Consider the following 16,504-nt stretch of genomic DNA (forward strand, 5'->3'; position numbering starts at 1 on the left):
TCCCACCCCCAGATTCTGTCAACCACTGTTCTACTCTCTGCTTCTTTGAGTTTAGCCTTTATAAGATTCTACATGTAAGTGAGATCGTACTGTATTTACCTTTTTGTGTCTGACTTATGTAGCATAATGTCCTTCAGGTTCATCCATGTTGTTGCAAATGGCAAGATGTCCTTCCTTTTTATGGCTGAGTAATCTCCCATTGTATGTACACACCACATCTTCTCTATCCATTTATCTGCCAGTGGACACTTTGGTTGTTTCCACATCTTGGCTATTGTGAGTAACCCTGCAGTGAATATGGGAGTGCAGTTATCTCTTTGAGATTCTGATTTCATTCACTTTGGAGGTATTATTCTTAAAATGCTAGTAGAATTACCAGATTTTAAACATTCAACAACTGAGTTCTGTTTTTCTAAACAGGACGGAATAGAACAGGTTTTCAATTAAGGCCTTTGTGGCCACTGCAGAACTGGAGAGTAATTGGCTGTTGCTTCCTCTCTGGGGCCTGTCAACCCAAGAGTAATGACTTTTGGCCATTTCAGACCTGAGGTAATTTCAAGCCGGCAGAAGTTTCCATTTTGTTCTCTTTATCCAATCTATTCTCCGTGTTCAGTTATTCCTGTGGTTCAATTACTCCGAGATCTCTAGGGAGAGAGAAAGGGATTTAAGAAGGAAAAGAACACAGCTCCACATTTTGTATGGCATACAATATATAGGAGATATGCTACCTCTGCTCACAACAGACAGATTAGCCGCTGCAAATATTGATAATTCTGTGATAAAGACAAAGATGCCTGATAAGAAAGAGACATAAAAAAGTGTGTGTGTACGTGAGAGAGAGAGAGAGAGAAATTGTTACTAAAATTTTAGAAATGAACCTTCTTGAAATAACATTTTGAATGAAATGGCTGGTTTCCTCTTTCTGAACTTGAGGGGAACTACTATTCCAGTTTCAAGAGGGCTGGTTATTTTTTTGCCTATTAAATATTTCCCGAAGAATCATCTGTTTATCAGTGAGGATCCTCAAATATTCTGCTTTGCTCCGTGCGTGATGTATTTTTCATTTTTCTTTCTAAAAGGATCTGAAATACATTAAAATTTCTGAACTAAAATCCTGGAAACTATAGTTCTTGGTACATGACTTTGTATATAGTCATATTCCAGTAAGAGCGATCTATCGTCTAATGGAGATTTGTGGATTGACTCATACTTTTTAAGTTTTTTATTGAATTTGTTACAATATTGCTTCTTCTGTTTTATGTTTTGGTTTTTTGGCCTCAAGGCATGTGGGATCTTAGCTCCCCAACCAGAGATCGAACCCGCACCCCCTGCATTGTAAGTCTTAACGACTGGACCAACAGGGAGGTTCCGACTCATACTTTTTGAAGTGCTAACTTCACATAGATTTGTTTACTGGCAAAAAAGGATACAGATGTAGGAATAATTAGCATTTTAGAAATAGAGTGATGAAGAATCTATACATCTATAAGGACTGGTGGGATTGGTATAGGACAAATAGTGGCTAATAAGAGAAATAGAGCTGGGATGACAGAAGAAAAAGCCCCCAAACTCAGCCAGAGCTAGACAGCCATGTCTCTGATCATTTAGATGAAAGGTCTTACCAATGCGTATGTGGATCTGCTAGTTAACTCCAGAACCATAGGTGGCAACAGGTGTTTAATGATTGTAAATATTTTACTCTTACATTCACTTGCAGTAAGTAAACTGTAAGTAATTCATTCTATAGCTTGGGATCAGCAAATCTCAAGTAATCTTTTACTTATCTTTATTAAATCCTAAATTAAAAGAACCACTTCTGTTGTTAAGGAGAGAAACCCAGGATCCAGTTAACTTGTTCATGTGTTTTTCAAACAGACAATAGTGGCTGTGTAACAAATTACCCTTAATTTAGGAGGTTGAAATAACCAGTATTTATTATCTCCCAGTTTCTGATGGTCAAAAATCAGGGAATGGCTTGGGTGGGCAGTTCTGGCTCAGGGTCTCTCCTGAGGCTGCAGTCAAGCTGTTGGGTTGGGGGACTGCATGTGTCTTAAAGGTTGCCTAGGGCTGGAGGTTTCATTTCCAAGCTCAGGCATATAGTCTTTGGCAGGTCTCAGTTACTTGCTGGTTGTGGGCTGGTCACCTCTCTTCCTATGAACCACTCCATAGTCTTCCTGAATGTTCTCGTGACACAGAAGCTGGCTTTGCCTAGTGAGTGATCCAAGAGAGACCAAGCAAGTAAGAGAACACCTGAGATGGAAGACACAGTCTCTTACAACCTAACCTTGGAAGTGAAATACCATCACTTCCTCTTTGCGCTATTGGCCACAGAGACCAACCTTGGACCAGTGTGGAAGGGGACGGACTCTACAAGGGAGTGAATATCAGGAAGCAGGGATCATTGGGGGCCATCGGGGAGGCTGACTACCACAGTGGCTATCAAATCTGTCAGGTATTTATATTCCATTGGGTAAATTTAAACCTAAGAGTTTTAATTTTGAATGTTAAGTGTTGGGACTTCCCTGGTGGTGCAGTGGTTAAGAATCCCCCTGCCGACGTAGGGGACACGGGTTCGAGCCCTGGTCCGGGAAGATCCCACATGCCACAGAGCAACTAAGCCCGTGTGCCACAATTACTGAGCCTGCGTGCCACAACTACTGAAGCCTGCATGCCTAGAGCCTGTGCTCCACAACAAGAGAAGCCACCGCAATGAGAAGCCCGTGCACTGCAATTAAGAGTAGACCCCGCTCGCCACAACTAGAGACAGTCCGCACGCAGCAATGAAGACCCAACACAGCCAAAAATAAATAAAATTAAATAAATGTCAGTGTTTACATTATGCTGGAAATTTATGATGAAAAATGTTAAATGTATATAGGGAGTACATATTTTTTAAAAATTCTTTTGGGGATAAGAGTATAAAAGTTTGAAGACAGCTGGCTCAGACTACTAGTTCTATCCAATGTGTCCCTCTTATGTTCCTCTGGCTCTTTATCTCCCCCACGTGGTGCTCTTATATCTAAAAGGCATGGACAATTTATAAATGAAAGATAAACCTCAAACTGGAAATCATAATTTGGGTCCTGATTTGTGAATGGGAAAAATTACTTGAAACCTTGACTGTCTCTGAAAATCTAGGACTTCTGGATATGAATAAGCAAATGAATCAGGAACTTTACTTTTTTAAAATGGCATTTATTAAACAGATGGTGAAGGGCCGTCTACAAGCAAGGTACTGTAGAAGAGCTGTGGGTGAAACACAGAAAGAGTAAAATCTAGGATCTACTAAAGGTATAAGCTGGAGAGCATGGTGTCTGGGTGCTCAGAAAGTAAGATGATATTCTCACTGTACAAAAAAAAAATGTCTACAACTGTCACATGTTTTATGGGATACATCTTTTAAAAATTATGTACGATTTGCAGAGGTGAACCTCTGCTTACTTTTTGATTAGGTATGCCATCAATGTATATGTTTAATAAAGGCACTTTATACCTCAGATGAACACAACAGGTCCAGTTAAGCCCAAAATGCACAAAACCAGTAACTCTGGATAATAACTGTTGGGAAAAGATGCTGAGATTTTACTGAGGCATGCCACAGTGAACCTAAATTCATAGGACAAAACCATAGTTTGAGTATTTTATTAGGAGTAGCCGTAAAACTTGACCAGACAGGACTAATATGCTATTCCTAAGAATTTTCGATTTCATAATGGAGACAAGGCTGTCCCACTCACTCTTAAGTGGAAAATGTGTTCTGTCGTACTTGCATAAACTTTAGTTGAACCAAAATAGCAATTCACGTCCAACGTTATTAGAATGTTTTATTCAGTACCATAAACACTCACTAGAGCTAAAATTATGCAAAGGATTGTAAAACAAAACACAAAGTGTCTTGGCAAATTTCCAGTCTAAGCTAAAGTGACCAAGCATGGAGTTAGGTTTCAAGAAGTTGGCTGGACCTCCCTAGAACCTGTACGGACAGACGAGGAGTTAGGTTTAGGATTTAGTTTCTGGAAATGCTTGCAGACCCTCTACATACAGCGGGGCCAACGAGAAAATGGGCATCGAGGAAGCGCCTATCTATTTCCCGCCACAAAGGCTCTTCCGTTACAACGGACGGAGGCTTGAGATGCCCGGGTGGTACGACGCTGGGCCCCGAAAGCCAAGCTGCACCCCATTTGCGACTAGGAGGCTGGTCTCGCAGAAGCCGGCGCATGGACGCGGGGCCTCTGATCCCGGGAGCCCGTCCCAGGCACTCCGCTGCTGGGTCATCACCCCGAGCCCACCCGGCCCGGCGCTCCTCCTCGCCCACTCTGGACCCCCACGGTGGTTTCCACAGCTAGGTAGTAAAAAAGGTAACAGGGATCCTATCCAGACGTGGGTCGGACCGAGGCGAGGGAGGTGGCCGGGCGCGCCTTTGAAGGCCTACTCGCGAGCTCCCGCCTCCCTCGCGGCGGTCACCCAGGGACAGAGGCGTGGCCGGAGTGGGTCGAGTCAGGACGTCGCGGGCCGCGTCAGAGGCGGCGCCGGCCGAGCCCCGACGGGACGCAAGGGCGCGGGCGGAGGGGCGGCAAAATGGCGACGCGCCGGCGCGAGGCCGACGGTAGTGAGGGCCTCCCGGCATGCCGCGCGGCGCCCGGCTGTGGGCGGTGCGGGGGTCGGCGGCGGCCGGAAGCAGGCTGAGCCAGCCTCTCCGAGCGCTGCCTACGCTTCCGGGAACCTGGAGCCCGGCTCTAGAGTTTTCCGGTAGGCGGCGCGGTAAGAGTAAGAGGCTACAGGCGCCGGGCCGGGCGGATCCCCTCCTCTCCCAATGTGAGCAGCGTCCTGAGCCCCAGTCAGGCGAAGGCTGCCCAGAGAGGTGGAGCCGCTGGCCGGGCCGGGAACATGAGGCAGTGTGTCCTCTTCCTGAGCAGCTTGGTTCCTTTCGTGCTGGCGCCGCGACCGCCGGACGAGCCGGGCTTCGGCTCCCCCCAGCGACTCGGTAAAGACCCTGCGGATCTGGCTTCGGCCGGCACCGGGTGCCTGGAGCGCGCAGCTTTCGGGGAAGAGCAGGGCAGCAGGATCTATCAGGTGTTTGGGGGCGGGGTATTGGACGACGGTGGCGCGTCCCTAAGTTTGCAGCGTAGCAAGGGGGTGTGGCCCTCAGAGTTCAGGAAAGAATGGAGATGGGCTTGTCTCGGGGTGGGCAGGGATCCTGGAGGGAGCCTCCGGGAGTGACTGAGGGCCTGGGAGGGGTCTGCCCGCTGAGTTCGTGTTTGGGCGTGTGTTCCGGACAGAGGTGAGGCGGGCTGGTGGTGGCTCGTGTTCGGAGAGGGAGATGTGGTCCAGGTCCCTGCCCTTCTCGGGAGCAAATCTGTATTGTGTCTTTACCAAAGGCAGGGCTCTGGAGGAGGGTAGGAAGGCCCAAGGCTGCAGGGCTCTTCCTGGCTGTCCAAGGAAGCGAACTAGGTTTTCTTCTGTAGGAGGTACTTAGGCGGTAATCTGGTTGGAAGGCGGTGCCTGGGGAACTCGTCTTGGAGTTGCTTTTTGCGAACATCTTAAGCGTGTTAGTTATTTCAATTGTAGCTTATGGAAGGTACTTATACTTGCCGGGCCAGCTCGTAATGCCGCTACTGTGAATGCCTTCCTTGCCATTTGAAACAAAAATTATCAGGGACGACCAATTTGGTCAGTTTTGAGGCCAGAAAGTAGAGGGTCATGTGGATTTTCTAAAGAGCTTGGATTTGAAGGATGGACTAACATTGAGAGATGTGAAATTTGGTGGGAGTTAGTTTGTGTAAACGTATAGTGACCCCTGTTAGGGCCCTTTATCTGTTAAAAGTTAGCGTGTAAGAGAGCTTGATGAATTAGTAACAAAGTATGAAACAGTATATTTTCCCAGCGTGAGAAGTTGTAGCCTCATTTTTCATGGTTGTTTTGGCCCCCAAATCTCACCATGAATCCATATAGTATAGTATCGTGCAGATTGAGACACTGTAGATTTTCTTTATGGCCAATAAAAATTTTGCATTAGTTTACCTGGCAGTTCTTTTTCCTTATTTAATGGACAAAAATTGTAATTGGCGGAGGGTATTAAAGGTGTTGTGTTCTCACCTGAACGACTGCTTTGTGGTTATCTCAAATTGCAATGGATTACAGGTGATTAGTTTAAAGAAAGGCCAGGGAGAACCTGGTAGGAAGTGCTGAGATGTGATAAGTTAATACAAATTGAAGGAAAATGGTGAGTTAGGGGTGGTGAGGATGGAGGAATAGGGTAAGGATCCACTTCGTGAGGATAAACGTTAATGAAAAGAATAAACATGTATTTTGAAATATTAAAGTTATATTTTTACCACTCTAACACAACTGTTTCACTTTTGTTATCATTCTCTTGTTCACAAGTGGAAAAATAAGTAGAATGAATCCTAGGAATGCACATAGTATAGAAGAAAACCTTACTTTCTAGGTCAATTCTCAGCAGCATTCACAAATCGTAAGGGTTTTTTTTTCCTTTGACCGTGTGTTTTCATTTGCAGAGTGCAGACCACTGGTGCCAGAAAAATGCATAGACTTACCATTTATTCACTGCATGTTTGAAGAACACATACTGTATGCAAGTTTTTTATGTGAGGCATTGGAAATATAAAGATCAGACTACATTCATCTTCAAAAAGCTTTTGGTGGAGTAGAATAGAGACATCTAAACAGACAATTCTAGAACAATAGGAAGGAGAGTGAGAGAAGACATTATGGTGGGTATTATTTTCATCAGGGGACACTGAACCTATCCAGGGAAGGTTAGTGAAGGCTCCCTGAAGGAGGTGATGATATTGAGCCCAGGCTGTAAGGTTAAGTAGCTGAAGGGAGAAAATAAGGACAGTCCTGGTGGAGGCACTTAGAGATTGTTAGAATTGAAATGAACCTTGGAGATCGTGTCTAGTTTTTCAAATAAAGCGGCAGGTGAGATGAGTCTCTGAAAGATGTAGTGACTTGTCAGGTTCATTCAATTAGTGATAAATACATGGCTTGAGGGTATTTTTTCTTTTGAAGAATGACTTTTTTGTGTGTTTGTTTGATAGCTTTGGATGCAGCTTGTTGCTTAACTCTACCATTTAGATTGAATTGGTCGAGGCCAATGAATAATTTCATAGTTAAAGAGCATGGTTTATTGTTTAATAGCCTTCTTATCCTATAAATGTTACCATAACCCCATAACTGCAGTTCTAAATATTGATTAGGGATTTGACAACATTTTCTGAAGAATAAAAGTGTATAATAGAATCTGGCTTTTGGAGTACTCTACACGTCACCCAAAGTGCTTTCAGTTGAACTGTCATGAATTGCATAATTTAGGAAATTTACAAGTCATTTGAGCTTAGTCATAATGATATCTTCTGTTGAAGTTACAGCTGGGGTATATAAGTGTCACTGATTTCAAAAGAGTTTTCTCTGTGTTACTTTTAATAAAAGAATATAGTGGGTGGAAGGAAAAAAAATGTAGGTCACAGATGAGGGATGAAAATTTGCATCTGAAACATATATTTGAAATGTACCTTTGGTAATTGGCATGGGGATTCTCCACATTGCAGTGCTCATTTCTCATTATTGACGGCATCATTTTGCTCAATATTTTTACATCTGACTTAGTCTTTTGATGTTAATTTTGCTTACAGGCTGGATTCTTTTGAAACTAAAACACTTACCCACCCCACCTGCTTCAACAGAAATTTAACGCAGTTCTCCTTTGTACTAGTCAGAGAGAGAAACTATTTCTAGAGTAGAACAAAGAGAAGAGTTAAGCAGAAAGCCATGGTGGGGAAACTGGAGAATTCCATTTGGCCTTCATGGGGTTTTCCAGAACATTAAGTGTAGGTGTCCTTCAAGGCCAAGTGTGGTTGAATTTTAGATCCTTCACCATTTTGTATTTGTGAGAGATGGTGAGTGTTTTCAGTTGGAAGTATACTTTGAGGGAAGTCAGAAAAAGATGGGTAGGGAGGGAGGGACAGGAAGAGGCTTCACAGAGGTTGGGAGGTGAAATGAAGTGCTTTTTCACATATCCCTTAACTTAGTCCTAAAATGAACCAAGGAGATGGGTATCTCCCTCCGCACATACCTCCTTTTCTTTTTTTCTCTCTTTTAATAAGAGTTGGAGGCTTTGACAAGTCTCATCTGTTGCCCTGGTTTCACTTACCATTTGACTGTTTGGGTAACTACCAAATATGTGTCTCTGACCTAGACCTGTTCTCTGAAGCTCCACTCTCATGTATCCACCTCAGTGTTCACAGGTGCCTCAAACATATGTCCAAAATTACTTACCTCTTTGATTAGAAGAACGTGTATAGGAGACAAGGTTTAATCTAGGAAAAGGCAGCAGCACTGGAAATTGTGGAAGTAATCTCATTGCTTAACCCGAATTTGCATCCATTGCAGCTGCAGAGCCTTATGGATCAATCCAGGGTTCTTTGGAGGTTCCCTTGGGCTGTGCTCACTTTCATTTTTGGCTCAGAGTTTCCATGTGACTGGTCTTGCTGGAGAGTCTTGGCCCAGGTTTAGTCCCAGCCCAGGTGAAGGGCTCTTGATAAGGAAGTATTTGAGGCAGCTCACCCTCCAGCTTCCCTAACTGGTATAAACCCATAAAATTAGGTTTTTAGTTCCCAGGTTCTGGGGTCCACTGCCTAGCAAACAGCACTGTTCTTTTCTTATCCCTTAGTCCCAAGGAGGGATTCACCCATGCTTAGGGCTTGTTGCAGAGTGACCCGACCAGGCCTCTCCCTTGTCCTGCGTATTTTGGGGAGTATTGAAGAGCAGTCAAGTCTCATGTGTCTTCTGCACAAGCAGAATAAACACTTGACAGCAGCCCTGGCTTTATCTTTTCCACTTCTGACACCAGAAGTGCGCGCATGACACTGTGTCATTTTGGGGGAACTCTTCATACTCTGTGCAGCAGAGCCGTGGAGAGTGGACAGAGTGCTACAGGGATTCTGCATGACAATTGCAAGTTGAATTCCAGGAAGATGCAACTTATTGCAAAAAAAAAAAGAGAAATTAAGTAAAAAGTTCATAAGTGTTCCCAGACTCTTCTAACACCTCATTATTTAAAAATCAGTTTTATCTTAAAAACTTGCCTTGGCTTGATGAATGAAGTAAGGGAATATTTTGTGTCGTTGTACCAAAAGTCGGTGGCCATACAAGCATATCATGGAGACAGAACAATTCAGGTATGAGAGAAGGGTAGAGTAAGAAGGTTTATCAGATCTATAGGCCACTCCATATCTGTATACAGAAAGCCGGTTTGTTGCAGGCCTGAAGGTCCAGCTTCCTCTTTTATTCTTTTTTTTTAAAGGGAACTTTATTTTACTTATTTATTTATTTTTGGCTGCATTGGGTCTTCGTTGCTGCATAGGCTTTCTCTCGCTGCGGCGAGCGGGAGCTACTCTTCGTTGTGGTGTGCGGGCTTCTCATTGCGGTGGCTTCTCTTGTTGCGGAGCACGGGCTCTAGGCTTGCGGGTTTCAGTAGTTGTGGCTCGCAGGCTCAGTAGCTGTGGTGCACAGGCTTTTGCTCCATGGCATGTGGGATCTTCCCGGACCAGGGCGCGAACCCGTGTCCCTTGCATTGGCAGGCAGATTCTTAACCACTGCGCCACCAGGGAAGCCCTCTGTTTATTCTTTGAGAACATAAAAAAAGGAACGAAGTATCAGCTGCTTTTTAACCACTGATCTTGATTTTGAAAATCATAGAATAACAGATTTACTCTTTCCCTGCTTAAAATCATTACGTGATTTATCAGTGACATAACTGCAAACATATGATGACTTAATGCAAAAAAGTTCTATGTAAATGAATAATTGCAAACTGTATATAAAGGAACAAGATACAGTGTAGAACTTCAGAATCTTTCAGCATCCACTTGTCCCCTTATATCAACCTGCTAAAAAAACCCCAAAATTCAACCGGGTAAATCTGAAGATCTAATTGGCTTTATTAGGCGATTTATGAATTGGGGCAGCATCCCTTCTAGCAACTAGAAGGGGCCTCTGAGGGTTTGTACCAAATGGAAGGTTTTTATAGGAGTAAGGGTGGGGCAAGGGATCTGTTAGCGAAAGAAAAGAAAAGGATTGTTTTTAGGCTAGGACATCATCTTTTTTGGGGGAAGGGAACTGGCAAGGATTTTATCATATGGATAACCTCTTCTTCCTCTGGGGGATGGAGGGGGCCCCTATGACAGATTACCTCATTAGTAGACAATTCCAAACTTGTTGGTTAAGATTACTTTTCTGGTGAAGGTCGAAACTACAGTTAGGTATTAAACTTAGGTTTGGTATCGTGGGCTTTAGCAAAAGTGGGCTTATGGTTTTTCTCTTCAACACATCCCTCCCCCAAACCTCCTCTTAGTTGTGTATTTTTTTAAATCTCAGTGAATGTGGTGCCACTGTCTACCCAGGTATCCAAGCCAGAAACCTGGGGGTCTTTTAGTGATCTCCACCTGGATTGCTCAACAGCTTACTAGCTGATTTCCCAGACCGCAGTTTTGTCCTCCTCTAGCCCGTTCTGCACACTGCAGTTGTTGTTGAACCCAAGCTCATGTGCCTGACGCACAGTGAGGCCCAACAGATGGAAATGTCCGAGTTTGGAGCAGAAAAAGGTTTATTGATTGGGAGGGCACAGATGGAGGAGATGGGAGATGTAGGCTTGTCTCAGATCCATCTTCCTGGCTGGACATGGTTTTTAAAGGCAACGTTTGGGGTGAGGGTTGCAGGGAGCATGACTTTCTTCTGATTGGTTGGTGGTGAAGTAACAGGGTGGTTTTTCATGAGTCTTAATCATCAACTTTCTGGTTCCAACCAGTCTGGATTCTGTGTGCTCGTGGTCAGCTTGTAGTCACTATCCTCCACTTGGGAGGAGGGGGCTGTCTTAGTTCCTGCAGAACAACTCAGAGATTTGTGTCAGATTGTTCTGTATATCCCTGGAGGAGGAACTAGGACTCTCTATTGTTTCTTGACCGTTTTCCCTTTGTTTCAGCCTTCCATCACTTCTCTAATTAGTAATTGCTTGAATCTGCTCTTTGGAACTCGGGGAAGGTCTAAGAGACTAAAGCCTTTTCTACAAACCAGAAACAGGGGACAGAAGAGCTTTTATAGGCACTTCCCTGGTGGACCAGTGGTTAAGAATCTGCCTTCCAATGCTGGGGACACGGGTTTGAGCCCTGGTCCGGGAAGATCCCACATGCTGCAGAGCAGCTAAGCCCGTGCACCACAACTACTCAGCCTGCGCTCTAGAGCCCACGAGCCACAACTACTGAGCCTGTGAGCCACAACTACTGAAGCCCGTGCGCCTAGAGCTCGTGCTCCGCAGCAAGAGAAGCCCCAGCAATGAGAAGCCTGCGCACCGCAATGAAGAGTAGCCCCCGCTCGCTGCAACTAGAGAAAGCCCGTGCGCAGCAATGAAGACCCAACGCAGCCAAAATAAATAAATTTATTTTAAAAAAAGTTTTTTTTTTTATCTGGGAGGGCCCTGAAGGGTCCTGCTTGGTTTCAGTCCCGCCTTTTATGTGATACTCTTCAATCCTGAGGGCAACAGAGTCAGGTCAAGAAAGAGAATATAGCTTCAGATAGAGAGGCTAATCACAAACTTGGCAGGGGAACTTGGTTTTAGGGGCATTTGGTTTCACAGTCACGATGAAATTTCTAATTTATAGCTGTTGCCCTTATCCAAAGTCAAAAATCCTTTATTTAGTTCCACGACCCTCCATGACCAGACCTTTGCCTGCCTCTGCAGCCTCACACCTCTTCATGTCCGCGGTGCCGTTCTGTACTCCAGCCTCACTGACTTGCTTTCAGTTCTTGCTTTGTGTTCTGTATTTCTTGTGGACCTCAGCACAGGTATGCCGTCTACTTAGAACCCTGTCCTTTCTTTTCGTTCTCTTGGCTGCTTCCTCATCCTTTCGGTCTTAACTTCAGTGCTGTTTCCCTGGGAAAAGCATCCTTGGCTTGCCAGACAGGGGTCAAGCTCCTGCTGTGTTCTATAAATTCTTCCCATTTCCTCTCCCTTGGTTTGTGACATACTTTATAATGATTTTTTGTGTGATGCTCTTTCCCCCAAAGTCGCAGTATTGGAAATGTATCCCTCCTTCTCTCCATTAATATCCCTAGTGCTTGGAAGGTAGGAGGTTTTCAATAACTTTTTGTTGAATAAGTGAATAGGTGGGGTCTGGTGGAAAGGGGAAAATATGTGCAGAATGTGTTTGCAAGAAAGGAGGGATAGGAGTGGGGGTGGAAGAGATTAAAAAAGCAGTGAGTAAGGGTAGGGTCCCTAAAGGAGGACCAGACAGAGGAGGCCCAGTGAGGGAAACTAACATGTGGCAGAGAAGAGCAGAGAGCTTTGGGGAGGGGATCCTAAATAATGCAGTACTCTAGCCTGACCTTTTGAATAGTGTCTGTTTTCTAATATGTGTTTGTAGCAGCTGAAATGAGAAAAGCTCAGTTGTTTAGGATGATCGCTGCAGCAACTTGTAGGAAGCAAGGAAAGTGTTCTCATTGTAGAGCATGCTGGGCAGCCACTGTGGCGTTTCTAAACAGGAGAGTATGACCATACACTGAGCTGATAAGGAAGGTAGTTTTTGTAGCATTGTCTAGTATAAACTGTCATAAACTCCACTGTAAGAAGTTTAGTGGTTTATACTTAAGATTTTTGGATATGGATGGGGGGAAATATAAATTCTGTTGAAAAAGCTATAGAAAATTGGATTACCGATGGTTGGAATTTTGGAAGTAAAGTGCAGTGAAATATCGAGCATCTGAGAGGTTACCTGCAAGAGCAGGAGCTCAGGGTGTTGGACAAAGAGAGCGCATTTACCACACTGTTTGTAATGGCTCCCAGAAGTCCAATTTGAGACCTCTCGTTATTAAAAGGAGTAAATTACAATTGAAACATATTAAGTATTTTAAAGTGCTTTAGCAAGCTGCATTTAAAAAGTGCTTATTATAGAAAAATACCTAAAGATAACCAAAGATGTTACTATCTTGCTCTTATTTTTTTTCTAGCCCTATTTGTATACATAGTTAAGGTCATGCAGTATGAACAGTTTTTAAATCTACCTTTGTTTATTTAATATTATAAGTGTTTCCTCATGTTCTTAAAACCTGTTGTTAACAGCATTTTAAATGATTGCAGGTTTTTTTTTTGGTCATTAGGAAATGCTATAACTTCTCTATTTGCCAGGTATTAATTTACTGCGTTTCCAGTTTTCTTAAAACTAATACAAGGCTGAACAGTGAACATCTTTGTGCTTAAAGGTCCTTTTCTTCACTTTATTTCCTGAGTTTAGCCTAGGTCAGTGGTTCTCAAACAGGAGTAGTGTGCATCCACATCACCTGGAAGGCATGTTAAACACAGATGGCTGGGCCCTGCACCTGGAATTTCCCATCGAGGGGGTCCGGGATGGGAAACAAGTTCCCAGGTGGTGACTGCTTGTAGCGAGCACTCTTTGAGAACAGCTGGCCTCTCTTGTTGACAGTGAAACTAAAGAATTGAGGTTAAGTTTCTCAGTGGGAGTGATTATGATCTTGAATGAAACTGAGTCTGTGTACCAGCCTGTATCAGGGAAGTGGAAGAGCTAAAGGATTTTATCAGCATTGAGAATTTGAGCAAACGACTGCTGTTTTGTGCAAGGTTCTGTGCCAGGTGTTGTGAGGTAAGAATACTGTGATTTTAAAACAGCTCATTTTGGGCCATTTTACAGTCTATTTGTGAGATAAGACAAATACAACTAAAAAGTGCCAGAAAAAAAGGTGTAAACAAAAAGCTTCAGAATTCAGAGGGAGGCATGGTCATGTTTGATTGACATGTCAAAATGTAGGAGGCCAAGAAGTGGAAGGTGCAGGAAGAGGTAGGCTCTTTTTAAGCAGTTTCAAAAGTTGAAATCAATAAAGCTTGGGGTTTTCAGCCAGACAGGCCCCAGTTCAAATCCTAGTCCTGAGCTTCGTTAGCTTTGTGATACTATTCTCTCCGAGTCTGTTTCTTCATTTGTAAAATGGGGAAAATACCCCAAGGTGTTTGTGTAGATAACATAGAACACCTAGTATGGTGTCTTGTGGGAAACAAAACACTCAAAAATTGTTGAATAAATGATAAGCTTCTTGAAGGTTTTTCATTGGTGCCTCGAAGCATTGTAATTAGCAAGGCCAAATCACCAATAAACATCCATTGGCATAAAAGAGATTGATGCCTTCTGAAACAGCTTTCCTCTGGATTAAAATTAAAAGGAAATTTTTGTTAACAGAAAATGGGTGGTACCCAGCAAGTGTGAAATTTGCTACCACTTTAATCTTATCTTGAGTTAGAGCCTTGAGTGGACTTTGATTACATTGCTTTAACCATATAGTAGTTTGTCTCTTCACATTTGCTTGAGTATTGTGTGACAGTGGGGCCTTTTTCCTTCTTTGACCACTCTGTATAAATTGGCCTTTCCCACTGCCTCTCTGCTGTCCTGTTTTCACACCATGGCACTGACGTGGATTTTCTTTTGCATTGTCCGTCTCTCCCACTAAAATGAGTGCTGCTTTAGGCAAGGACTTGGCTGTGTTGAGTGCTGTATCTCAGTACTTAGACCAGGGCCTGGCACACAGCAGTGAATGAACAGATGAAAGAGCCAATTGAGGATATTCAGGGGAAGAGGACGGAGAAAAGTATTGGGTGGATTCTTTCTTTTAAAAATGGTTTTGTGAGCATATTTAACTGCAGTAGCAACACACTTGTATTTTAAGCTCCTGCTGCTATATTTTGAGGACATTCTAAGTCCAGTGGAATGATTTTGAATACCATTGCTTCTCCAGTGATATTTGTTGAGAGAAAAGGAAAGCATCAGCTCAAATCTTTTTAGACAGTTTTTACAGAGACTTAAGTCTTTGACTTAAGTCAAAATTGTCTTCCAAAAATCCTCCTGATTGTGGGAGAGACAGCTGAGTTGCTGTTGATAAAAAGTGACTTATGGGGGTAGCATATACTCTATAGTGTTTACTCTTGCTCTATACCAAATAAAAACTTATTTGTGCTTGTTCTGTCTTTGGGGCAGTCCATCTTTGCTTTTCCTGGGTTCCAAGTCAGCCTGGTAAAATAATTAATGTTTTTCTTTTCCTAGGGATTGGTTTGGTCTTACCACTTATACTTCCTGCTGTCCAGTGGATTGATATTCTGCTGTGTCTGTTGAGGGCAACAATGATAGGGATATTACCACTTCTTTGCTCTCTAATTTGGAATATATGGTTTTTCTATAAAAGATTTTCTGTAAAAGATTTACTTTCCCAGTTTGGTTTCCTCAGGCCATTAATACATTTGTTGCTCTTTGTTACTGTACATCAACTGATAAGGAATTGATGTAGCCCAAGTGGGCAGTGGGCAGGTCAAGTTGGCAGGCTTGATCTTAAAAATTCTATCTATACAAGCCAGAAATGCCTTGAATTTAGAAGTTAGTTCACTGCATACTGTGATACTCTCTGAGATATCAAAATTATTAGCATCTAATATGAACATGGACTCATGTTCACATTTCCCTGATTGTCACAGATATCTTTCCACAACTGATTTGCTTGGCCTAGGATCCAAAATGGCTCACACACTGGCTTGCTTGCTGTATTCTTAAGTCCCTTCTGTCTCCACGCCTCCCGTCATTCTCATGCCATTTGTTTCCTGGAGAAATTGGATCATTTGTTTTGCAGGAATGGAACATTTTAGGTGTGGCTGATTACTTCCTAAAGTTGTTATTTAATTTGGCAACCTCTAATCCCTTTTTGTCTTAAAAACTGGTGTGTGTGTGTGTGTGTGTGTGTGTGTGTGTGTGTGTATGTGTATGTATGTGTATGTGTGTTTGGTAAGAGTATTTTGTAGGTCGTGCTGGGGCATTACATCAGGAAGAGTTTGTTGTCTGACTCTCATTTTAATGATATTACAATGGATTAGTAGGTTTAGGTGTTAATAACCTTTTTACCTTTATTTCAGAAAAGCTTGATTCTTTGCTCTCAGACTACGATATCCTCTCTTTATCCAATATCCAACAGCACTCTGTAAGAAAAAGGGATCTACAGGCTTCAACACACTTAGAAACACTACTAATTTTTTCAGCCTTGAAAAGGTAATTTGAATTATTCATAGAATAATGTTGGGGCAATGAGGAACTTGGTGTGGTAAAAGCAGAAAAATTGGAGTGTCTAATTAAATCTTAGAAAGTTACATTTTAAAGATTTGTAATATAATTATAGTCTGTCATGATTCTTATAATAGTGTATTGCTTATTCTAAAATTCATATAATGACTATTTTTTAAAATGTAGATGTGTATTCCAAAGGAATTAATGATGGTATATTTATTTATTTTTTGGAATTCTAACAAAGAATTTTAATTAATTGAATGATTATAATACTTTTGTGCTACTTTAGAATTGTCCACCTTATACTAAGTACTGTCTTAATTTTATATATGAAGACACTGAGGTTTAGAGATAAAGGATTTGTTTAGGACTCCACAGTC

At 42.8% G+C, this 16,504-nt stretch overlaps 1 protein-coding gene across 1 annotated transcript in view; it reads left to right on the forward strand.

Moving 5' to 3' along the window:
• Positions 1–4,724: 4,724 nt before the first annotated feature.
• The window catches only part of ADAM17 (ADAM metallopeptidase domain 17), a 52,014-nt gene continuing 40,234 nt past the window's right edge, over positions 4,725–16,504 (forward strand). The window contains exons 1-2 of the mRNA XM_060027113.1: positions 4,725–4,984; positions 15,977–16,109. Coding sequence (XP_059883096.1) covers positions 4,888–4,984; positions 15,977–16,109 — 230 coding nt within the window. The 5' untranslated portion in view covers positions 4,725–4,887. The remainder of the gene's footprint in view (positions 4,985–15,976; positions 16,110–16,504) is intronic.

The sequence above is a fragment of the Delphinus delphis genome, chromosome 12 (assembly GCF_949987515.2).
Source record: "Delphinus delphis chromosome 12, mDelDel1.2, whole genome shotgun sequence".
NCBI classification, from domain to species: Eukaryota; Metazoa; Chordata; class Mammalia; order Artiodactyla; family Delphinidae; genus Delphinus; species Delphinus delphis.